This window comes from Suillus plorans, assembly GCF_016647745.1.
Source record: "Suillus plorans strain S12 chromosome Unknown HD556scaffold_42, whole genome shotgun sequence".
NCBI lineage: Eukaryota > Fungi > Basidiomycota > Agaricomycetes > Boletales > Suillaceae > Suillus > Suillus plorans.
In genome coordinates this window covers 263,822-287,474 of record NW_024537426.1, presented here as the reverse complement: position 1 = coordinate 287,474, position 23,653 = coordinate 263,822, and the positions used below count along the sequence as shown (strand labels likewise).

General features: G+C 47.6%; 7 protein-coding genes across 7 annotated transcripts; 3 read left to right on the top strand and 4 right to left on the bottom strand.

Moving 5' to 3' along the window:
• Positions 1-1,717: 1,717 nt before the first annotated feature.
• Positions 1,718-2,811, top strand: HD556DRAFT_1240569 (uncharacterized protein; the record flags this gene model as incomplete). Its single annotated transcript, XM_041298125.1, has 5 exons — positions 1,718-1,877; positions 1,934-1,994; positions 2,046-2,266; positions 2,318-2,514; positions 2,569-2,811. Coding segments are annotated over 5 exons (882 nt in total), but the record flags the coding sequence as incomplete, so codon positions are not given.
• A 4,707-nt stretch (positions 2,812-7,518) lies between these two features.
• Positions 7,519-7,791, bottom strand: HD556DRAFT_1240464 (uncharacterized protein; the record flags this gene model as incomplete). Its single annotated transcript, XM_041298112.1, has 1 exon — positions 7,519-7,791. A coding segment is annotated over one exon (273 nt), but the record flags the coding sequence as incomplete, so codon positions are not given.
• Positions 7,792-7,895: 104 nt separating this feature from the next.
• HD556DRAFT_1196330 (uncharacterized protein) lies at positions 7,896-8,090 on the bottom strand (the record flags this gene model as incomplete). Its single annotated transcript, XM_041296285.1, has 1 exon — positions 7,896-8,090. A coding segment is annotated over one exon (195 nt), but the record flags the coding sequence as incomplete, so codon positions are not given.
• Positions 8,091-10,357: 2,267 nt separating this feature from the next.
• HD556DRAFT_1445221 (uncharacterized protein) lies at positions 10,358-11,743 on the bottom strand (the record flags this gene model as incomplete). Its single annotated transcript, XM_041306899.1, has 11 exons — positions 10,358-10,561; positions 10,617-10,674; positions 10,731-10,980; positions 11,049-11,134; positions 11,192-11,205; positions 11,262-11,290; positions 11,348-11,384; positions 11,437-11,451; positions 11,504-11,523; positions 11,574-11,606; positions 11,671-11,743. 11 exons carry the CDS (start codon positions 11,741-11,743, stop codon positions 10,358-10,360), a joined length of 819 nt encoding a protein of 272 aa, XP_041158394.1.
• Positions 11,744-13,034: 1,291 nt separating this feature from the next.
• HD556DRAFT_1272864 (uncharacterized protein) lies at positions 13,035-14,865 on the top strand (the record flags this gene model as incomplete). The annotated part of the gene is made up of 2 exons (XM_041299196.1): positions 13,035-14,288; positions 14,319-14,865. The coding sequence occupies 2 exons, from the start codon at positions 13,035-13,037 to the stop codon at positions 14,838-14,840; spliced, it is 1,776 nt and encodes a 591-aa protein (XP_041158393.1). The 3' UTR covers positions 14,841-14,865.
• A 43-nt stretch (positions 14,866-14,908) lies between these two features.
• On the top strand, positions 14,909-21,759 carry HD556DRAFT_1445219 (ribosome 60S biogenesis N-terminal-domain-containing protein; the record flags this gene model as incomplete). Its single annotated transcript, XM_041306898.1, has 17 exons — positions 14,909-15,044; positions 15,096-15,241; positions 15,295-15,552; positions 15,600-15,669; positions 15,723-15,967; positions 16,015-16,316; positions 16,366-17,057; positions 17,116-17,811; positions 17,865-18,087; positions 18,146-18,480; positions 18,530-18,657; positions 18,707-19,625; positions 19,679-19,815; positions 19,870-20,493; positions 20,544-20,960; positions 21,010-21,253; positions 21,305-21,759. The coding sequence occupies 17 exons, from the start codon at positions 14,909-14,911 to the stop codon at positions 21,757-21,759; spliced, it is 6,027 nt and encodes a 2,008-aa protein (XP_041158392.1).
• A 208-nt stretch (positions 21,760-21,967) lies between these two features.
• Positions 21,968-23,152, bottom strand: HD556DRAFT_1240478 (Alpha/beta hydrolase family-domain-containing protein; the record flags this gene model as incomplete). Its single annotated transcript, XM_041298114.1, has 5 exons — positions 21,968-22,159; positions 22,215-22,304; positions 22,354-22,579; positions 22,636-22,762; positions 22,813-23,152. The coding sequence occupies 5 exons, from the start codon at positions 23,150-23,152 to the stop codon at positions 21,968-21,970; spliced, it is 975 nt and encodes a 324-aa protein (XP_041158391.1).
• Positions 23,153-23,653: the final 501 nt, after the last annotated feature.

The following is a 23,653-nucleotide window of genomic DNA, read 5'->3' as shown; positions in this document are numbered from 1 at the left end:
TGATGGGGTAGCCAGAAACAGTAATTGTGACCCTAGATGCTGGTCGTAGCTGACGAGGGTATAAAGGGTGAGGAAGTAAGCAGGGGAGTGTTTGGGGAGGCCAGCGAGGCTACAGAGAGGCTACAGAGAGGTTGGAAAATGAATGTCATATTGTGAGTCATGACTAAAGATAACGTATCGATGAAAGGATGAGCTTACTTCTACCGAGTTTGCATCAAATGAGATTTGATATTCCATTGTCAGAAATTAAAGTACAACTTCGAAAACAATTGTTATACTAACATGCTATCTACGTTCTTGGAAAATATTCAATTATTTGCAGCTATACCCATCAACGTCTGAGACGCTTGGCAGGACGATCACTCTTATTAACATACGGCTCCTCATCCACAGTGATACTTTCATCAGAATCCTCGGCATATTCAGAGGTAGACGAAAACGGCTCAACAGAAGTTATCGGTGGAATGAGGTCCTTGGTGCGAGTGATGTATGGGGGTGCTGATTTGCCCACAGCTCTAGAAGCTGGCCGGGGCGGCGGGCGTGATATCTCTACAAAAACTTGGACACGACGACGAGTAGCAGGAGTAGCAGAATGAGGAGGTGCAGTAGGAGGTATAGCAGGTGTAGCAGGACGAGTAGATGGTGTAGCGGAATGAGTAGATGGTGTAGCAGGAGGTGAGGGGAGACGGCGAGGCCCTTTGCGGTCAATATCACCGTCAGCAAACATACGTCGCCCGCGAGAGTGAATTGAGCGATGTGAGGGTGCCTCGCCTATGATAATTGGGTCTTTGGATGTTACAAGGCGTGCTCGGGCAACATCGCTTGTGATGGCTCGAATAGTGAGGGTACCTGTCCTGAGAGCGTTGACAAGATTAGCACGATGACGGAAGGTCAAATCGTGGATGCCTTTGCTCCGAGTGAGCGTGGGTCGAGTCTCGCCAGGCATCAAAGTCTCTTCAGGATAGTTGACAAGGCAACATCCAAGCCGTGCTAGTTCTTTGGGCAGTTTTTTCCAGGGGAAGTCATTTTTGGCACGCCCGCGCAGGGTGCCACCAACAGAAGCTGAAATTAAGTCAAAATTAGTGTAAAAGTGAACTCACAAAACTTACCAGCAAGCGCCGTTATGCCACCTATAATACAAGGAATACCATCAAGGGCCTTCCATTCATCGTTGACTTGGAGACTGGCAGTAACCTCACTAACTCCTGGGTCCTCTGTCAACACTGCTGCATCCACAAGCTAGAAGCGATTAGCAGAATTTGGATATGAAACTGACTGGGGGGCTTACGAGGTGAGTAATTGTAAAAGAATGGGCGTCTGTCTGCGTGGCAGCATCAACAAGGTGTGAGGGCTCGAATATGGTCGCAGTCATGTTCCGATGGAGTTGATGGATAACACACAAAAGAGGCCATAGAAATCTTTGGAATGTGAGTAATATATTTGAAGAAGCCTTGAATGAGGGTAGCGCCGAAAAGCATGACTTACCAAACAGGGCGTGTAGCTATTTTGACGTGGTCCTGCCGAGCCTGCCGTGGTTGTGACGCGGTGTGACATGCATGTAACACGGTACTTACGAGCCTTGACGCAGCCATTCTGTCTCATTAGGTTAGAAAAAGTTGAAGATATTAGTGGCACTGGTGATTTCTTGGTCGACCTTCGTGACTCTGAGAGGTAATTTTTTGCATGGTATAAAAGCTTCACTGACCCTCCCACAGCCGTCTCGAGTGTATTTATGGTTTTAGGGCTGGTATTGACGATTTTTAGACTCGCATATCGTATTTGGTTGGGCAGGTTCTGGGTCGAGGATGCTTGGGCAGGCGTCGCATTTCTCTGCGGGGTAGCCGCGTTTACTTCTTGCTGGACTTACACTAAAGCAGGTAAAAGGAGTCCGCTTGTGCATATTGCCTACTCATTATTGAACTCTTGCCTGCAGTGGGTGAAAAAGGAATTATATCGTTCTGGGTGTACTCGTTTACTTTCCCCTCCGTCGTGTGGTAAGTATCTTCGTGTTTAAATTTGCACCATCGATTCTCAAGGATAAGTAGGGCTGTCCGGCAAAGTATCTTGTTCTCCATCGTTCGCATTGTTTACACAACGCAGCACCTCCGTCGCCTGATATTCTGTCTTGCTGGTCTTTTCCTCGGTTTGTGGGCAGGACTTGTTGCACAAAAAGCGTGGCATTATGGGCATAACACCTGCTGGTATCAAACAACTAGAAAGGTGCATATACTTATGACGCAACCAATGATCATGTTCGAACTGATAAGTGCGACTTTCTTGTGGCTCTTACACGACTTGAACTCACACGCTTTGTAAGCTGATTGCTTATCCGACACAATACTGATTATTCTGCCATTGCGCTTACTCTGGAGTCTCAGACTGCCAAAAAGACAAAAAAGGATGATTCTCGCCATATTCTCCTCCAGCATCATCGTCACCATTATATCCATCTTCCGGGGAGTCTGTCAAATATCGAAATATATCACTGTTCTTGCCCTGATGACAGACTTCGAGGTACAGTCAAATTTTTTTCTAGGGGTACTTTAATCTGAGTGTTAAACGTACCAGACAGCCCTGTCGCTTCTTGTTTGCAACCTCCTTGTGATAGTTACTCTCCTGTACCGCATCATTAGTTCCGCGGGTGCGGACGACTCGATCTCTATCGATGACGATGATTACACGACGCGAATTACTACGGGTGGGGTTTTCACTACTGTCGACTTGGACAATGCCGAGTCAGGAAGCGGTGAGCAGAGAAGTTCGAGGATTCAATCTACATTGCAAGGCGAGAAGACTGTCAATACTGTGTAACTAATGTTGAATTTAGTCTATTTTATTGTCGAGAAAACTCGAAAAGAATATGTACGATGACCCGTGATCGAAGCAGGGTATATCACTGTCCCGTGACATCCCGCTCTTCCAGCGGGAGGTCAATCCACTCTAGGTGCTATGTACTTAGTAGCATACTCGTTGTGTCGTGCCAGCAAATACTGCAGCAGTCGCAGCATTTTCCTGGTGCCCTTACCAAACTAGTAAATGAGCATGGAATAATGTAGTATCAGTAGCACCAAGCACCCAAGAGGGCTATCAGTTTGCCTGGAGGCTTGGCATTGAGGCTACTGGGAGCCTCCTGCGAGGTGGAAACCGTCTGTAAGCCAATGAGCTTGAATATATACATCATACTGAATTAAAAAGACAAACATACGGGCATTCACTACCATTCAAGGTGTCTGAACTAGCCTCATGAACTCTAGCAGCACGCCCCATTGTATTAATACCAAATTTTGAACAAGAACACCACAGTCAATCATTGGCTGTATTCTATTTCTCCAATGCAGCACAATGTGCCAGTAGTATGGACTTCACAACAACCGTGATCTTGTTAGGGACCATTTTTACAATTCATCTGCTTATCCCAATTATCATGGGCCGACGAGCAAAGTACTTTACATTAGACAAGAAAGCGGATGCCTCACAACGACACAGAGAATCATATTCTCAGTCACAACGGTAAGCATTATACAACTCTTGTCCAGGTCTGATTCACAAGTTTTCACTATTACAGAGGTAAAATGATGAGGCAAGCTCAGAATGCTTGTGCCTACGCCAAGTGTAATGGTCGACGTGGACCTCGTACATTCAAGATCCAGTCTGAAGCACCTCTGACATCCTCCTTGTTTCAATTTGCGGCTCTCCCCCTGCCCCATTCTTATCTCTTTCACCAATCTCTTGCTGGTTCAAACTTGATCGACGAATCTGACCTCTTGCAATGGGACAAATCACCTCCTTACGATTTCCCCGATCCACCTGACTCACCAGAGGAAGAGCGTTTTACTCATAATCTTGTCGATGTGATGCATGGACGACATTTGCGGGTTGAAAGGGAATCTTGCGCACACCGCACAGCCATGTATAATATGGGAGAGAGTGACAGGGTTCTTGAGGAGATTCGAGAGGTGCAGAAGAGTTTGATTTCACGCTGGGATGAGCTTCATACTTGTGTCTCCCACTTTCAAGCATGTGCAAGACATAAGATCATGGCTGAATGCTACCGCCAGTGGGTAGCACGAAGGATCGTGAATTATCAAACGGAGAAGGACTTGCTAATTGCTGGGAAGAATCCATATGTCTAGACATCATACTACACTAATTCAACTTGGCTTGAACCTACATGCATGCTAGAATAGTGGTATAGAAAGTATGCGAGATCGAAGATCACTCATTTCATCCTCTCGGAGTTGCGTAAGATGTCGTCCACGTAGGACAGCAATGACTGTTGCTAATACCCATACACCACAATCATAACCATTAGTCTGAAGAGGTTTGACCTGCGTGCATCATCAAAAACGGAGGGCTAAGAGGAGAGAAATGTTATTGAACTTACGGTCAATGGGCGAGCTACCCATCTATCCATGTCAATGTGAACGTTCTTATTTCGTTGACGTGCCACCATCAGAAGTCGACAGATGAGTTTCATGATATCCTGCAAATCTATCAAAGTGAGCATCGGATGAAAGTTGAAGGAAACCGACTTTGACATCCTGTTTCCATGGTTTCCGTTCAGCTAGACTATCAAAGAGATGAAGCTCTTTTCTTGACAAGTAGATTACGCAAACGACCCAATGCCCAACACCAGATGGTCTATGAATAGGAAGAACCCACACATCTTTCTCCCAATAACGTGTGGATGATGTATTGCGCCAGAGCATATCGTCAGCTGCATTATAGCGGATGCGAGGAAGATCATGCGTAGAGAAGACAGCCACGGCAGGATTTGGCATATCCATTTGTAGAAGGACAGCGCAACCGTTAATACACACATCATTGAGGAATGCGGTCGGATGAGTGAGAAAAGTTATGTCTCTCGGCTCGAACACTTGGGAGGGGAAGGCTCCAGTTGATGATGTGGTTCTAGTTACTATGCGTCCAGGCACAATGACATGCAAGTCTTGAGATGGGACGCAGAAGTCATCAATTAGGAGACCCTGCCAATACATTAGTGATATTTGGCCTATCAACGATATTGACGTACCTCAGGGCAATCCCAGACCATGTCAGCACAAACATTAGACACTAAGTCTTGATCCTCATTGAAATCCGCTCCAGCACTATGACCCTCCAGAATGTCGGCAAGTGCAGCTTGCTCTGGCTCAACCTCTATGGGGTCATCTGCCTCGGGCAGTAGTGGCTCATCCTCCGGAACAGGATCCTGCACTATCACACTCGTCAAATGAAGAGGGGTACCATGAGTACCTCCAGAGTAAATTATAGCCCTGTTTAGTGCCTCTTTTGCACGGCTGCTAAATCGAACCGAAGATGCTAGTGCATTTGACCATCGCACCTTAAGTTTGAGAAAATGTGAGCGCCTCTGTTCTAATGGAACGAGGAAGCGCTCATCTATAAATAAGAAATTTCGTCAATGAAACCTTGAATGATTAAGTGGGAACCATACATACTTTGGGACAATCGAATCGAAAGCTCCAATGCTGTCAGCTCTTCTTCAAAGAAGCGACACAAATTGTCAGCCTCCATGCCTAAGCGTTTTTGCTCCTCCCTGCACCGGTCACGTTTAAGAAGGGCACGAATTCCGTCCCTAATGTCTGAGTCTTCCAACCATCGAGGTACGTCTCCAATCGCGGGTGTAACCCAGACATCTTGCATTAATGTCTGGTCAGCACGTAGTTCAGCTAATTTTGTCGGGAGGGGAGTAGGAAGCGGGACATTCCAAGCAGGATTGTAAAGCGACTCTAAGCGCTCACAGTAAGAATTGAATTTTCTAATTGCTGTCATGAGAGCAGGTTGGCGTTTCGCTATAGCTTTGCGAGTGTGTTGGTGAAGCTTTGTCCCTGAACAATAAGGTTAGAATGGAGGAACGGTCATACATGAAGGGTTACCTAATGCTTGGTGGGATCCACCTACAGCACGATCAAGCTTATCCCATTCAAAAAAGCTGGCAATAGCACGCTTTCGAATATTTATCTTAAGATCACGTGCCATAAGAAGGACCTGGACGAAGTTGAGATTGACTCCGTCAAGCTCGGGGAATCTATCCTGAACATTAAGAGAAGAGTATAATGCTTCGACTTTAGTCATTAGACGATCGTGGCCCCTTTGTAGGCTCGCAAGGACATTGAAGGTGTCATCGGATGATGCCTCCTTCTCCAGCATAGTCCTAGTAGTCTGCAGGGCTCGATCTGACACATCCAAGTCAGCTTGTAGAGCGAGAACAGTATCCAGCTCCTTCTTGAGACGAGCAGGAGCATCTAGAAACATCCAACATAAGTACTCATTGTGTGTATACTATGGGCTAACTCACGAGCGCGAATCGAGAGCTGAGATTGTCGTTGGTGAGCCCACTGAGCCTGTAGGTCCTCCACAGACGTTTCACAGTGATTGATAATGTCGAGGGCAGCAGAGCTCTGGGCATTGATGCCCCGCTTGAGACGGTGTTTGATCCAGTCTCCGAGGTCTGCTTTCATTTCTGATCCTATCGCAGTTGCTTGGCGGTCAATTAACCACAGACGGCGTTGGCGCTAAATGACTCAAGGTAGTTAGTATGTTGTTAAATGTAATATAATGTAACGTACTGATGATGACCTTTCTACACCAATCAACCGAACAAACCGTGATCACAGCCGCTCAGTCCCCTCGCCGTCAGATAAGCCAAGGCCTATACACATCCGTGAATTGTGCACCAGCTGACAGGCCCATTCATGACCATAGGCATGCATAGCCGTAGTCGCAAAGCGCAGACGTGATACAACATCAGGGGGGAGAATCTCGAACTAAAACTAATTAGTAATAAATCTGATTACAATTGTGTACATACCTTTGAGAGGGACCGAGCGAGAACACAACCTACATCATAGAGGGTAACAACCGTGGCTTGAGAAGGGAGTAATGTGAACAGATGTTCTATCAGCGCTACCGAATATTTCTGCTGTTCGCCCGGAGAATCAATGTTAGCAAAAAATAAGGGAATATCATGACGGCAGATGAGGGCCATGATTCCCGTGTCGTCGAAGCTGTCCATTGCAGTTTTTTGTTTCTTCCCATCAGCTGCTTCATATGCATTCTCGCATTGGTCGATAGCTTCATCAGGTACGAGGGATGTGTGTTGCTTCGGAGGTCGCTTACGTTGTCCATCAATTCGGCGTCCAACTGCATCAACAAACTGTTTTGAAAGGAAGTAAGTCGGTTCATAGAAGTGAGGACAATCACCCGCAGAACGTCGGTGGCGATGATAAAAATTCCCATCTGTAGCAACATGTATGTCCGCGCCTTGATCAATGGGCCTCCCATACAGTGTCCCACCAAAGCATGCTGGGCAGCGCTGAGCGAGAAGTGGTGCACATCGGGCAAAGTGCAAAATAGTTGATGCTGAACTTTCATTCCTGGTTACAGTAGGTGGTTGGGGTGGTCGGTGAATAGCCACACAGTCTCGGCTGTGTTGGAGGACTGTGTCCACTTGCTGTTCGATTTCGACTTGTAGGATATCATACCACTGTACAGCATGGCCTAGACCACGACGAAATGGGTCCTGCACGATTTCACCCTTGGGGCTAGTTCAGTGATGTGATATCTCATATGAATATGTCTTACCTCCGAGTCAGTAACTTGAAAACCTCTGCGTGAATAGTGCGTTTTGAGAGCCGATGCGAGAGCATTGATTGCATCACAAGAGCGCTCGAAAAGTGCGCGATAAAAGGAGAGTAGATCAACAGATACTGCCATACGAGGTTGTAAAGGTGCGGTAGGGAACAGCCCATGATGAAGGAGGACCTGCGGAAGGCTGGAGCATTCACAGCTCAGTACTTCGATCGATTCAAATCCTGTTGATGTATTTGACGTTCGTTAGATCATCAGGTGGGCTGAAAGCATGAGTACTTACTGTCAAAGAATAGACACAATAAATCAGTCTTTTTCTGTGCGCAGGAGAGAGTTGCACATGCTGAGATCACTTTGTGGGGCTTGTCCAAGCCTTGACCAATAGTTCGGGCATAATACTTCAAATGCGGGTCCACGAGTGTAGGTATGAGCTTTCGCCAGTTATTGTATAATATATTTGTCGGGTTATCGGGGAGAACACGTCGCTTGTGTGAATTGCTCCCCAAGGTTGCAGGCCTGTCAGAAAATGACTCCCCTGACATTTCAACTTCAGCGCCTGTGAAATCCAAGTCGTCCAGAATGTTCATCTTGTTGACTTCATCAGCATGACCTCCTAACACGGTACAAGGAGAAGACCCTGTTTGGGAGGGTGCATGATCCAAGAGTCGTTGCATTTGAGCAAGTAGCCGACGACGCTTGAGTTGTGCGCCAGGCAACTCAACGAGTGTTGAGGGATTTAGTTGGAGTCATGGCGAGAAGAATGCCCATCAACTTACGTGCACAAAGACCATACATATTACAGATGCCAGACAGCTTGTCGCAAAGCCATGTGACACATGGGAAGAAATTCCCAAAAAAAATTGAAAAAGGAGGGCAACAAGTGCACAGGAGGAGGGTAACAAGGTGCCGAGAGGAGGTCAATGAGGTGCGCAGGAGGGTAACAAGGTGCCAAGAGGAGGTCAATGAGGTGCGCAGGAGGGTAACAAGGTGCCGAGAGGAGGGTAACAATGTGAGGAAGAGGGCAATGAGGCCTGAGGTGCAAGGAGGGCAAGTACGCATTGTTTCTAGGCCGTCCAAGACATTTGCTAGGGTGAGTCAAATTCGAAGAAAGAAAGTATGACGTATCTTTGGACCGTGGAAACAAATTTCCTCAGATGCGAAAAAAGTGCCCGCAGCTGCGGGCACTTTTTTCAGTTTTTTGGGAATTTCTTCCCGCGTGTCGACGATGACCTTTACTGAAATCACGCGTGGCATTTTGAACGATCTACAAAGTGGGTATTTGCCGAAAACTGTAGAGCAGATGAGAATAAAGTTAAGATTCGGTCTATAGTAGGGAGTGACTTTGAGAGGGTAGAAGTAATACTGAGTGGTCCTAGAGGTCTATTGGGATGGTTAATGGAGGCTTGTAAAGAGGTGCTGGAGGCCCGCGAGGGAATGAAAGAGCACGAGCTATAATTAGATGGCGGGAGGGTGGGTCTCAGAGACCAGTTTCCCATAACATAGAAACCGGGTCTCTTAGACCCTTTATAAGCACCGAAAAGTGCTGCCTGAGGTGGCCCTTGTCACACAAGAATCTTCTTACATAATGATAGTCACCCATATATGGCCCTCCAAATTCAAATCATAGCTCTTCAATGCCCTCAAATCTCCCAGAGTGCAACATGACATCAATCTCGCACGTGCCTTCCAAATTCGAAATCCTCAACCAGGGTCCCAACTTCGATGCCATTGTCAAGCTTGTCGAAGATATCTTGGCCGCATCCACGTAATCGCTTTCCAAGTCCTGTTACTCGTCCTGGACTCCTGGAGGAGGTCTCTGCCACCGACTAGCTACATCATGAAATCCGCACCTCCGACTGTCTCGAAATCACCATCATGTCTACAACCTGACATCAAGCAGCAGAAGCACCACTTCTGCGCCATCGCTGGTGCTGGTGCTGGTGCCTACATGTTCGTTCCTGGGTGCGTCGGTGTCACCATTCTGGAACCATACCAACAAGCCGTTTTATGTGTGGCATGCGATGCTGAGACGTTAGTCCCCTGGATGATCAGATCCCTTCAAATTCCCCTGACCACCCCGAGGCGCTGGGTTCTCAACTACAGAAAGACGCAGGAATTTTTCATTCAAGCTCACTCACCGCATTCATAGCACAATGCTTAATATGGTACATGTATCCCCCAATCGAGCTTCATAATCCTAAAAGAACTCAGATGAGTTCTCATTCGTATGTTCCGCCTCGCCGAAAAAAAGCAACCCCAACTCATTAAGTATGCCTCACATCATTAACATTAAGCTACGCGTGCACGGACGTGCCTTGCACACCTTGGAATCATCTTGTGTGGATCCACTATAAGCTAGTTGGCGTGAGCTAGGCAGAAGACAAGGATGGATTCCTGAGGAACTGCAGCAGTCTTGCACGATTCGTTGCTTTCGCGCACGTTTGCCCAGGCAATCGTAAGGATGATTGTCATCACATAGAATGACCAGTAACGTTGGTACAAGTGTGGGTGGGCAGTGGGGATGATATCCAGTGAATTGATTTAAACATTGTCAAGACCTGTAGCTACTCACTTTGATAAATGCTACATTGCCCAGACCTATAGTATCTCCTTTACAAGAGTCCACTTCGCAAACTACACAACTTATAAATCAACACTAAGACAAAAGTGGGAATGAAGGAAAACAAATTCGCCTGCTGCTCCTTGCATAACACTAGACAACCATTAGCTCCACCGAGCATCTCCCTCGCTATACACCGTTGTCAGTCGATATGTGCACGCGCTCTTGGAAAGCAATTGAGGTCATGGCAGTTGCTGTGTTGGAATTGGTCACGAGCTTTGCGTTAGATTCTCGAACGCCAAGGATCAGGCGTGGTCCCAGCACAAACGATTGCACAGCCTCCAAAATCTGGAGCAAGCCAAAATAAACATGAGCTTTCAGGGAATATTGGTCCTATAGAAATGATGAACCATAGCCGCATGCATAGGTAAGTGAAAGGTTGACATACCGTTAAGAACATTGGAGAGAACTGAGTAATGAGCTGGAGGAAAGAAACAGCAACAAAGCTACCACGTCCGATCCTTCAGAGAACAATGGAATCACACTTACAATATGAGCTCACCTCGCAAAGTAAAGCACGTGAGTTTTCATCAATACTGCGAAACAGTCTGCAATAATAATCCCTCCTGCCGAATGTTGTCGCAGTTCACGGAAGTGTTTGACAACAATCCAGACTGAAAGACATAGTACGAGGACCTCCCACACAGTTCCGAGTATCCAAGTAATAGAATCCAGAAGCGTGAACTGTTCCACAATTCCAATCGAGCACTGATAAGTACCGGAGAGAATGGTTTCCTCTAGTAGTCCCACATCTGTTGCAGTATAGCACGGCAGTCATTAGTGAACCTTGAATTTAGTAAGGAACCACACCCACCCCTACAGGGCACCCTGATCAATTGGAGGAGAATAGTAGGCATCTGTGCAGAAGACTCGCTGTATCTGTCAGCGAGATGGTCGGAAGCTCGTCTGTATGCCGAGTTTGTCAGAAGAAACAAAAACATGGAATGTACTGAGGAGACATACTCGGGATGGTCAGGCTGATTATGAGATGGACCATTAGTACAACACCAATTGCTTAGCCTTCCGAACATACGCAGCAGATAAGATTCCCAGGTAGCGCACCTAGGGTACTTTCAAGTCAGCACGACATGGCAACTGCGTCAAACAAGCTACATACACCGAGATACATGGCTGTCATTAGGGACCAGCGTTGCCTCTGTAATTAAGTGTATTTTCATTATGTTCCTCTGACATGAGACTTTGCTCACCCAAACCAATTCGACCTATAAAACCATTCTTAGCGAGATGGCTGCTCCAGTCATAGCATTGACATACCTCTTGTCCGAATGTAAGTACTGAAGATACTTGTAAGATATCAGCAGTCCTTTGATATTATCATGCTCACCCCAATCATACATCACTATAATAACGGAGGCGACTACGAGACCAAGTCAAGGTTAGATTGAGACATCCGCTTCAACATGCGACTGCCCTCCACGAACCTGCAACATAGCTGGAAATACGATTTGAATTGATGACCGGCCACCAAGTGGGATCATTTAAGATTATGGTCATATTAGAAAAAAAGAGGTATGAGTGAGAGGTGAATTTGGTAGGCGTATGGCAATGACATTTATACTACCATCCAATGCTCGGATCACCAAAATGAGTCGGAGGGAAGATGACTTTGATTGGCCAAGTGAGGGCTGCCAACAATGATAAGCGCGGAATCTTCGATTTGCATCATGGAGTTGGTGTGGTGCCGACAGAGCATCAGTTTGCGCAGCCAGAAATAGCCTAGTTTGCAGGTATCGTCCTCGAGACGACCACAGGAAGCATTCAAATTATGCCATAAAACATGGATGACCATGTTCTCGATTGTCGGAGTTTCGAACGTTGGTAGCGCTATTGGAAATATTAGAAAAGAAAGAAACGCAACAAAACGGTAACACCCTGATGTGAACGCACACTACGCTAAATCCATCGTGCAATTGATGTATCTTGTATGCCACACTGTGAGGATAGGTGGGGAGTAAATAATGACACTCCCTCCTGTAGTATGTAAAGCGGCAATGGCAAGCGCTGTGCCGTGAGCATGGCTTGAACGTATAAGCGAGAACGGCGGACTTGATCGAGTGCCTTGCTGCAGTGCCTCCAAGATATGTTGGGTGTGTTCTTCGCCGTCCCCTTCAAGTTGTTTCCATGGTTCTCATCTATTTTTTTGCATTCCGTCTGTAGCGCCATGCCTTCTGCCACCACACCTACCATCACACCAGTCTCCACCAATGCTGCTCCTGGCTGTGAATTCTAGCGTGCCGGCAGGCCACGCGCTCAGCCACCCACGACTCTATCAGGACCCGCGGGCCGCGGAGACGATGTAGATCTGCTTGGGTCACGTGACGCATACTCATCAGTGAATTCGTGACTTGGTAGTACCGTACCGTAGCCGTAGGAATTGTAGAAGGATATAGGGTAGTGATCATCTCAGCACTGTGTCGCGAGGAAGTGGTACTGGACAGAGCACAAGCATAAACTTTTGGCTAGTCTGAAAATGTGTAGGGAAATTCAATGGCAATGACACTAGTTTTAGTCTATCAGGTACTTAATTTGACCTTCTGAATCCATTCCCATACTCAGTTTGACGCCAAAAAAATCCACGAAGTCGAGTTCGCTTGTCCGCAACTGTACTACAAGCATGCAGCCTTAATCAAAGTCAGCAAAGTGTGTGTACCAAGTAAGTCGGACTCGTAAGGTGGTGGACCGTGGTCTACCGTGGTGCACTGATAAATTTTTGAAATGTGCCTGTCACGCATAGTCACATCACACTTTCATGAAAGGAGCTTTCAATTGATGCGACCACTTCTCCATGCTTCAATCTAGCTTTCGTCGCATCCTGAAGCTACGTTTTGCTCCACAAAGACTTACTTCATTTTTTGGTTCCATCTCATACTCTCTCAATTCGCGCCCTCCAAGCCAGACAAGCTCATACAATAAAACTCGAGACAGTAATTCTAGCAATACCGCTCGACGCGTGTTTCGATCCCGCGTCAATGGTCTTCTGCGCTCTATAGACAGTCGCATTCTTGCAAAGGGTCCTGACGATGTGGAGACCTTTATTCATGACAAGATTTCCGTGGCGAAATTCAACAACGTATATCGCTCGACTATGTTCAACCGACTCATCCGTTTCTTGCTCGAAAGGGACCTTTACAAGCTCACTATCTCGGTCTACAAGAGAATGCTCCAAGAGCAGTTCTTTCCCAGTCGTGATATCAGCTTGAAAGTAACAGCTATGACCGAAATCGTGGATGATATGGCAGATGCTTTCGTTACTATCCGCAACGTTGATCTTTCTGCGTCCGGGAATATGGTTAACGTCATGGTAACGGCGTGTATGCGTGCGGGGCAGTTGAGTGCTGCAGAAAATTGGCTCAAGAAGTACGAGGGCGACTGCATGAAGCAGGGTGTCGCCCCTGATGCGGCTCCTTACGCGGGCATACTGGAGACATTACAGGAAATTCAACCAGAAAACTCTGGGGCCGTTCAGGCCACGCTGTACCGCATGCGCTCAGAGGGTGTTACGCCTGATATATCAGTTTTCAACACGCTTATCCGCTCCAGCCTCGCTCGCCGAGAATACTCCGAAGCTTTTGGGCTTTATCACGCAATCATGACCAACCGTTCTGCTTCCCTCTTACCCAGCGACCTCACTTTCAAGAAATTATTCCATGCATCCAAATTTTTGGGTCAAAAACGCTCGCGGAGACACAAGCGCCCGGATAATGCTGTCCCTCCGCGCCAGTTGTTTCGAGATATGGTCCAGTCCCATCTTTTGCGCACCGGGAATGCTCCCCTGGCACATTCTAACATAATTTCAGTTTCATGCATACACCTCGCACTGCGAACGTTTATGGCTCTTGAGGATTACCCCGCTGCTCTCATGACGCTACGCGCATTCGATCATTTTGGGTTCCAGCCGAACTTACAGACATATTTGATCGTCATCACTAGTCTTGTATTACGAATCAAGCAGGATCTGGGCCATGTCTACAGGGCTGGCCAGTATCGCTTCGCAGATTTCGTCATGCACATGAGACCTCGGGAGCCTCCAGACGTTGACGTGCTGGAACGGAGGATTCAACACAGAGAGCCTGTGGTAGAATTATCTGGTCCTGCCAGCGTTGGCCCTGAAACAGTCACGCACCTTCTCACTCTCGGGGAACCAATTGCTCCATCCCGGTCTGAGACAGCTCATGCAGGGCGAAAGCGATTGTCTATGTCTTCCATCCCCACTGTCGACATGCTTGTAGGAACTACACTTCTCCCACCATTCCAAGAACTTTCGCTCGCACCACTCGTGAGCCTGTTGAGAAAAGTGACGATTGTAGGCCTTTTTAGGAAAGCTGCGGGGGGTAAAAGGGAGGGCTGGGATTGGAAGGCGGCGGTGCGCCCCATTTTGTCGGGTGCGAAAGAGGAGATGTGGCGCGACTTTGAGCCTTCTCCAGAGTCACGACCAGTAATAAAGCGAAAGCAGAGAGGACATATCGGAGCTAAGAGGGGGTCGTTGCCGTCGTCGGCTTCGAGGGTCAGAAAGATGGTTAAGAAACAGACCCTTCAGTCAATGCAAGGACATAGAACTCGATCTATGAATGATCATAATCACGTGATTTGAGTAAAATTCAAGATTCAGCGCGTCTTACATAGTCTCCTTATTCATGGACTCGAGTTATTGACCCGACCATGCCCCAAAACAAATCAGAGCGTCCTCACAAACGCGCAAAACTTGAGCAAAACTCGCGGAAGGCATATGAATTCTCGAATGCGACCGATGTCAGACGTGCTCTGCAGAATCAAGACCAGAATGGTCAAATAGAAGGTGCATAAGCTTATGATCATCACTGCGAAGAATATTCACTCAGTCATGTAGCCCTGTCTGCATTGCGCTCAACTCTGTCTGTCAAGACACGAGAGACCGTTGCTCCTCAAGATGAGCGACTTTCGCTTGTAGTGCAATGGATGGAGAGTTCGCCAGGTGCTTATGATATTTTTGAGATATGGGAGGGTACGAATCAAGTGCGAGCAGTCTCAATTTTTCCTCTCGGCGTTTTGACGTTGCAATGCACTAGTCGTCCAGTCTATCACTCCTCGTGTCTCTATTATCCTCGATCCTTACTTTGTTGTCCTCTCATTTCCCATACCATCCGCACGGCACTCCAATCATCAAAACGCTCTTGTCGCCAAAATGGATGCGCAAAATTACTTCTTATTTCTCTGGTTCCAACGAGCTCCTTCTCGTCTCATTGAAACTGTTGAACACCATCTCTCACTTCGGAGGTGGAAGGGAACGGAAGACACTTTATGAAGCTTTTCCATGGGACATCAAGGTGCGTTGGCTTTCGTACGATCGCAGATCTGAATTAAAAAAATATAGACGTTGGCAAAAGTAGCGCATATGAGGAGGAGAGGGAAAGGAGACGCAGAGGACGTACTCGAAAGGCCCGGTATGTCTCTACGACATTTGTAGACCTTGACCTATCTGAATCTCGTCAATCAGATATCCGCACTTATTACGTCTTCTTTATTCTCTCCTTTATCGACCCCGAAACTTCCTCACTGGTGAAATCGACTTTCCTTGAACAACAGAGAGACGTATTCCTGTCTATTTTCAAAGGCCTTTCTCAAGATTCATATCTGGTCATTCGGAAAGTTCTTGAAGTGTGCTGGGTTGGGCTGTGGTCTGATCCAAAAGTGAAACGGACCATGAAAATTGGACTTTTCGCTGAAATTACTATTGGACATGTGAGTAATACTTGACCTAGCAGGCGAATAATTAATGTTTGGAATAGCTTCTGAAATTATACGAACGCGCCGCCACCGAAAATGCGGATGGTGATCACATCCCAGCAGATCTTGTGCATCATTTTCTCCTCGCTATCTGTACACGACCTGGACTAGGTATTTGTTTCAGAGACAGAGGATGGTATCCTCGTGATATCGATACCGATGTTGTCGACGAGCCGAAGAAGAGCGGGAAAATATATAACAAGATCTTGAGTAACATACTAAAGAGCCTCAAGGTTAATGAAGACGCCAGGCAGCAGGAACTTGCGTTGAAAATTCTAGTGGCGTGTCCGGAGTTGGTCGCTGGGTATGCAGCGTCGCTAATGGAAGATCTCCGTTGATGTTCACTATTCTAGATATTGGCCTGCTGTAGCATTGACGTTGGAACCCCGTCTATCGTCGAAATGGATAGCTAACATCGCGTTCTTTGGACTTGTCATCTCCCAACCTGTACCAGTTTCATCATTCCTCATCCCCGGAAACAATATTTATCAACCTGATCCACCACCGCTTTCAACAATCCTCGAGAGCATCCTTCCTTCCGTCAGTACCAAGGTGCATTTCTCCAAAGGATTGCAGTCTACCTCCCACCTTGTGCAACATTGTACAGCGCTCGCGCTAGCCAGGTGCTTGACCAAGCTCTCCTGTGTCTTCCGCACATTCCAGGACGTTGAATCTGCACTCGAGGAAGACGAAAGTGGGCAGTGGACGCGTCGGCATCGAGAAGTTGAACGAGAGGCTCGGAGAAGGGTGCCAGAATTCCAGGTAGTGGTGGCCTTTTCACAAATAAAGGTAGATGCCAAAGAGGTCAAACTAGCTTTGCTTGGGGAGAGCGCTCAGAGATTGCTTTGGTTGTATCATCTGTGTTTCCCTCAGATGGTCGCAGAGGCGAGGTTCGATGTAGGGAAGTTGTTGCAGGGTCTTGTGGATGCGTCGCAGGATACCATAGGCGAAGCTGGGAATGTATGTGGTCTGCATGGCTTGAAGCAGCTGCATGTACTTCGATTATTACAAGAGAGCGACCAATTTATTTGGTCTGGGAAGGTTGGTCAGTATGATTTGATGTCTAACGTTGGCTTCGAATGCTAACTAACTTTCGATCACAGCGAACTCTTCTCACACTTACCTCCATGCTCTTCTGAAGATATTTTGTGCTACCCCCACAAGAGCAGTCCGGAGCACCCTCCGGTCACTGCTTATGAAAACGCTTGCTGAAAGCATACTTTTCCAAGAACACCCCGACGAGGTGGACATGTGGCTCGACTCTCTCCCAACAACCAGTCGCGGCACAGGCTGCGAAGCTCCAGATGGTGCCGCCTTAACCGACGAATCTGACGGTGTTGCCACCTTTCTAGATGACTGCGCACAGCGATGCATCAAAACACCGTATCGATACTTCGAGGCTCTTCGAGATCTTTTACCCATGGAGAACTCAGCAGTCGATGTGCCGAGTCCGTTGCTTATGACCGTACTTGAACAATTTGCTGCGAAACTAGCAGGAAAATTGCTCACCCCATCGGATGCTCTCGCCATTGCTGGGTTTGTGAGAAGGCTCATGTTCAAGCTGGCGAGCAAGCAGAGAGACTTGACATTTCTGCGTATATTCTCTGGGAAACTGGATGATGCTGCGATGTCAGAAAACTTGTTTTCCAAGTATTCTTGCGTTACCGCTGCGATCCGACGTGAAATGTCGATCATGCACACGTGTTTCAGTCATTTTCAGGGAGTGCGTAGACGCTCGGACTCTAGCACGAGTCCAGAGGTCGAAGACTTCCTGACGAAAATCGAAGGAGTACTTTTGCGTATGTACAGCCTATAAATATCACTGCGATGGAAATTGACTACATTTTTCTAGCTGAAAGCTCAAGTGCACGCATCCACAACGCATACGAACTTGTTGACTGGTTGCGCTTCGTAAACACCACACTTCAGCCCCAGGATATCGTCCGACTTTCGGTCGTGGTCGAACGCTTCCATCCTCCTGCTCTCAAGGATCTATTCGAGAACCTTCACCCCACGAATTCGTTGATGTGGGAAGGCGGTGATCTAAAGACTGCCTCAAGGCAGCTCCTCCAAGTGTATGTCACCTGCCTTCCCTTGATTCCTGCGTCGTTGTGAATGCTAAATGCTTCACAGGCTTTCCTTTGATTGGATGTTCACGCAAAGCTCTGAAGCTGACATGGCGAACCAACAATGCCGCGAAATCATGCTGGAGTGTCTGTTTCTCCGATCACCGACGCGGGTTCAGATTGAACATGCCGTTTGCATCATCGCACATGATATCTGCTCGATCATGGAACGGGAATCTCTTGTGTGCGATCTGCTGCTTTTGCTATCCGCGATCATGCAGAGGGCGCTCGGTGAACTCTCAAAGGAAGATGGCGCTCGGCTGAAGGAGTTTGTCCTATTGAGGGCGCCATCTATCCATGGTCTGAGCATGTCTAGAGATCTGCCTGATGCCGTGCAAGAAGGTAATGTTCTCAATGTGATTTTGCGCTCTTTCGTTAATTGTTTAAGCAGCTCTATGTGCGCTTCTCAATGTGTCTCTTGACCCCAGCAGTGAGGGTGATAGGACAATGGTCTCCTCGATTTGTACATACTGGACGGAGTGTTTCAAGGCATCGATTCAGTCAGGATCACTGCAGATGGTATGATGACTCCATACATGAATATCCACGTTACTAATGTTTAATTCAGGGACGTTCCATCAAGTTATGGCTACGTTATACAGACCCAAACAATCTTCTTGACATCGTTGATCAGGCGTGCGATGCCAATAATGTTGCCCTTACGCCATCTGTACTAGAGGTTCTGGAATTTGCCCTCGATACCTTGAGGGTCTCTTTCACATGTGCTAGTTCGAGGATCCCTATTCCACAGCTCCTCAGGTTATATCGGGTATTGCCTGACTCCGAGGTGCTCGAAGAAATGATCGCTGTTGCAGTGACTTCACATCTTCCGCCATGCCATGACGGGCGGCATCCACAAGCAAAGACATTGAACTTTTACTTATCACCTCGATACCCGCCAGCTTCCGGAAGTTCACAATTGGGCGTGCTGCCCTCTGATTTCATCTCGGGGCTGTTTCAAAAGGCTATTTGGACGGAATCTACGTCGCGCATTGTGTCCGGGCTAGTTTATGCACAATCCGGTGTTGCAAAGGAGTTTGTCGCGTGGTTTAACTCGGGAGCTTGGACGACCATTCCGTTTGAGCATGTGCTACCAGCAGTGCATGCTGTTTTGGATTCCCTCGGTGGTGACGCCATCGATTTGTTTCGTGATACCGTTACGATTGCGCTCTTTGATCGTATGTTGCCTCAGCGTCGTCACCCTGAGGGCCTGAGACAATTGTGCATCCGCTGCATCTGCATCCTAATCAAGGCAGATGCAACTCGGAAGCAACAGCTCGCCAGCCTGCTACAAAAGAATATGCAACGCCTTGCTGTCGACCAATTCGCCCTCGAAAGCGTATACATTGCCTCCCGCTTGCAATCATTTTCCCCGCTGGCCGATCTCGTGACAGATTTATCTGAGCGTGGACTGCAATGGGCTGTGCGCCATTTCTCTGGCCCTGAAGGCGAAGATGAAGAGGACCAATTGATTTTAGCCCAATTAAGTGAGTCAGATTGAATGGCCTTCTCATGTACCTTGGCTAATTCATCTTGGCAGCGAAAATTACCAAGCAAGGATTCAAGGCAAAAATATACTTCGTAGAGCCTCTATTGACTACTATCATTCAGAACCGACTTGCCGATACTGTTGCTCTCGATATTGGCATTGCCTTACTGCAGTGCTCGCCTCTCAAAGTAATCTTATTTTGTCATCTTACGTGGCTTCAGGCTCAATATGGATGTTTTCAGCCCGTCGTTGTGAATCGAACTCTGCAGAATATACTTCAACACCCTCAGTTCTTTAAACTATGTGGTTCTGAAGAGTCATCTCGAAGAGATCTTATCATTCGTTTTATCGCTGCCCTATTCCGACTCCACCCCACTAACATATGTCAGCCTTCACATATCATGCCACTCGTGCGCATATACGGTGGAACCATCTCCGCCTCAGATCGAAACCTATTGAACATTTTCCGTTTATTCGAGGTTGAAAGGCTGACGCCTATATCATCTATTCTCGTCAAGTGGTCACCTTCCCCTGGTATATCTATTTCAAGCCAGCTTGATGCAGTACAAAACATGGATCCTATACGCATGTTGAGAACCTGTCATGTGTTCCCGATATGGAGACGTATGTCAGACGAACAGGAGGACGAGAAGGTTGGCCTGGATGAGCAGGTTTATGATCCCTTATTCGTAACTTTGCTCGTTGCCCAAATGCTTACGCATCATCCTCCAACTTCGTCGCTTGAATGGGTGCAGACGTTCCGATCGAACGTTTTTAGTTTGCTTATCCGCTGCTTGTCTGCAAAAGATGAAAAGATTCGTGAAGCCTCGCTTGGCTTGTTGGCAAGGGTGTGGAAATCTGTAGAGGTTCGTGTGTTATCTTGTTATTCGCTATTGGGATGCTCACTCCTTGTCAGCTTTCGGATATGCAAGAAAAGCAGCATGCGCTGTACATCTTTAACCTCCTGAAGAACCTTATCAAGCCCTCACCCGATGGTCCTCCCTTACGGTTACCTTCGTTTGCATCGTTGATTCTATCTCACGCTCTTCGTGGGGTGTTTTATCCTTCCAATTTTATCTACCCACGCACGGCGCGTTTCCTTCTTCAGCGCCCAGAACTCGACGTGACTGATGTGCCAATGCTATATGGCATGCTTTATGGCAGTTCGGATGACTGGAAGAAAGAGCGTGGATGGATCGTTAGGTTCCTTTCTGATGGCATGATGAGCACAGAAGATTGGAAGGTGCTCAAACGTCGACATACATGGGATCTTCTTTCTAGTCTTGTGCAGAGCTCAGTTCGCGATCAAGCGTTGCGACGCGCAGTACTGGAGGTCCGTAGTGTAACACTCTCGTCAACCCTTGATTCAAGTTATTTTACAGGTGCTCGCCAACCTGACTTCCAATGTCCAGGCAACGACTTCCCTCATTTTGAAGTCATCTCTTCTATCCTGGATCGAGATGCAAGTAAAACTACCACACATCAACGAAGACACTCTTGCCTGGCTAAAGATCCTTGAAAACATTCTGACCACAGCCAATACTGCGAAACTGCAGCGGGCTACGAACGGTCAGTGGCAAGATGCTCTGTGCAGATGCTTGTCGCTGGTTTTACAGAATTGCAGTGGTATGGGCCTTGCTTTCGCTCCGGTTTGAGGCTCATTCTCTTGTCCTGCAGCGCCATCGCTCCCCATTCTTCAACAAGCCGCTCGCGTCACGCTACGATTAAGTCTAGCGTCTCAGACCTCGATTTTTCATCTGTCGGATGTTCTCATGGTCGTAATTGGCATTCTCGAGCAACTGGAGCATTGCATAGATTTCAGCAAGTCTAGTTCGGACAACGGACCTGCCATCCTTTCTAAGCCGCCGTACCACGGTCATGGGTTGCATATTCAACCACCAGTACCTGATCCCCTGCGTGCGTGGGGTGGTATTGTCGAGGACTTATGGCAGACGAGTATGGGGCTTGACGAAACTTTCGTGAAATGGGATGCCCTGACAGGCAGGCTACTACATTGGAGAGGTATCGTCGGTGAGGATGGTAGCCCAATGGGTGAATGGGCGAGACTGGAAGCTGTCCGAGTATCTCTGTCATCGATAACCAACTGCGTCCAATCAACGCAGATGGCGTGATAAATTATAGCCTAGAAAATGGTGTGAGATAGGGTGCAGTGGACAAAATATCGAATATCTGTTCTCCCAGTTGATTAGGTGCATGCTGAGGCACCTGGTAAAAGTTAATTACTTGATGTCAGAAGGGGAATGATTGAGCTGCATACCAGGTGTCCTGCTCCGTTGATTCGCGTGACAGAGGAAAAACGCCTGCCTGAAGCCGGATCAATCAAGGCATCCTGCACTGCGCGGGGTCTACAGCACCGCATATCCGTCCGTCAAGGATCAAGCTTGTGTTTGTAGGAACTGCGTACATGTATTCATTGTTGTCTCCAAACACAATGCTGACGGGAATGCGTGGGCAAATCTTGTCCAAGTCTTGCACCGGTCTGGTTGCACCGTCTGGTTCTCTGTACATCGTCTGAAAGTGGAGCTCAGTAGGGCCGACAATTTCACAGGGGATTTTGGTCGCGTACCACCTCTTCATCACGTGAGCATGCTAAGCTGATACCATCGTAGGGCGCTTGCAGGTGACGCGCACCTGGGTGAGTCCGGAGTCCAAATTTCTACGAGGTCATTAGGGTGACAATTTAACAGAACGACAAGAGGATGTACGATATACAAATCCAGGACGCGCGGGTCCCAGCGTTTACATCGCTTTCTTGATTTCAGATTCTGGTACGCGTCTTCTCGCGAAGGCCACACGTCTCTTCGTTCGTATGCATATTTAATGAGAATACGGCGCAATGGCTCCACAGCCTCCGCAGTTGGACTGAGCATGGGTTCCACGAGGATGACGGAAGAAAAATTGAAGGCCGGTTCAATGTTCTGCAATATGGTTCTAGCACAAGACCTGTGAATCGAGAGCGCGCATGTTGTGAAGAATAAAAGGCTAACATAGCAACTCCACCAAGAGAATGACCTATTCCGACAAGACGCTGGGTTCGGAAGTCAAACATGGGTCCGAACCTTGGTCCAGCAGACATAAATCTATGGACCGCATCTGCGTATCTGCGGCACCCGACTTTGCCAGTTCAATTGTTCGTCTGTTATCGCGGAACCGAAAAGACTCACAGGTGCGGTAAAAAGGTGCCTGCTGAAGTGCGTCATCGTTGAGAGCAGCAGATACACCATGGTTAGGGCAGTCAATTGCCCATGCGCATTTGATCTTCAATGATTTGGATGAATTTCTAGAATGAGCTGAAGAACACTGGAAGATACGTTCCAGGGTAGGCTGCCAAGTCTCCTTATGAAAACTGGTTGAATGAAGCAAAACAAGTGTGACTGCTTCCCCATCATTCCAGTGAGCTTCAAATTCCGGTAGCCAGTACTTCTTGGCAGTGATGTACAAGGGATAGTGTTGGTCAGGTTCAAGTAGAGCTTCACATTCCAGCAAGTTCGATGTGGGTGACATGTTGGCAAGGCTGTTGTAGCCTGTGAGGCCTTGAGGAGGTGACGAGAGTGACGGTGAAGCACGTGGTGCCGTATTAATAGTAAATCTTCAGCTTCTCAGCATGTTCACAGGGGCACCCGGCACATTGTCCTCGGTTTCGGTCGTAACCAAATGCGAGGACAATTGAATTTTTCTCCGATCCATGTTTTCCTGGAGACTCGGAGAAGAGCAAGCTGGTGACCTCGTGGCCGCTAGTGGCAGTAATGCAACAATGATATCTTCTCGCCGGGCACTAGTCGCGTCTTGAAATGAAACGAATATATCATTATATTATGATAAACTTCTCTTACCCGGCCCGTCAGCTTGTGCCACATTCATGACTGAAAGCAGCTCTTTGGGGGGTTGACTGTCGTACCGCAGACGTTCGCGGTACACTTGGCTTTTTTTCTCAGCCTAGTAACTCGAGGCCTAGGCTGTCGACCTCACGAAATTAATTAGCACGTGATCGGGTCGCGGTGTCCT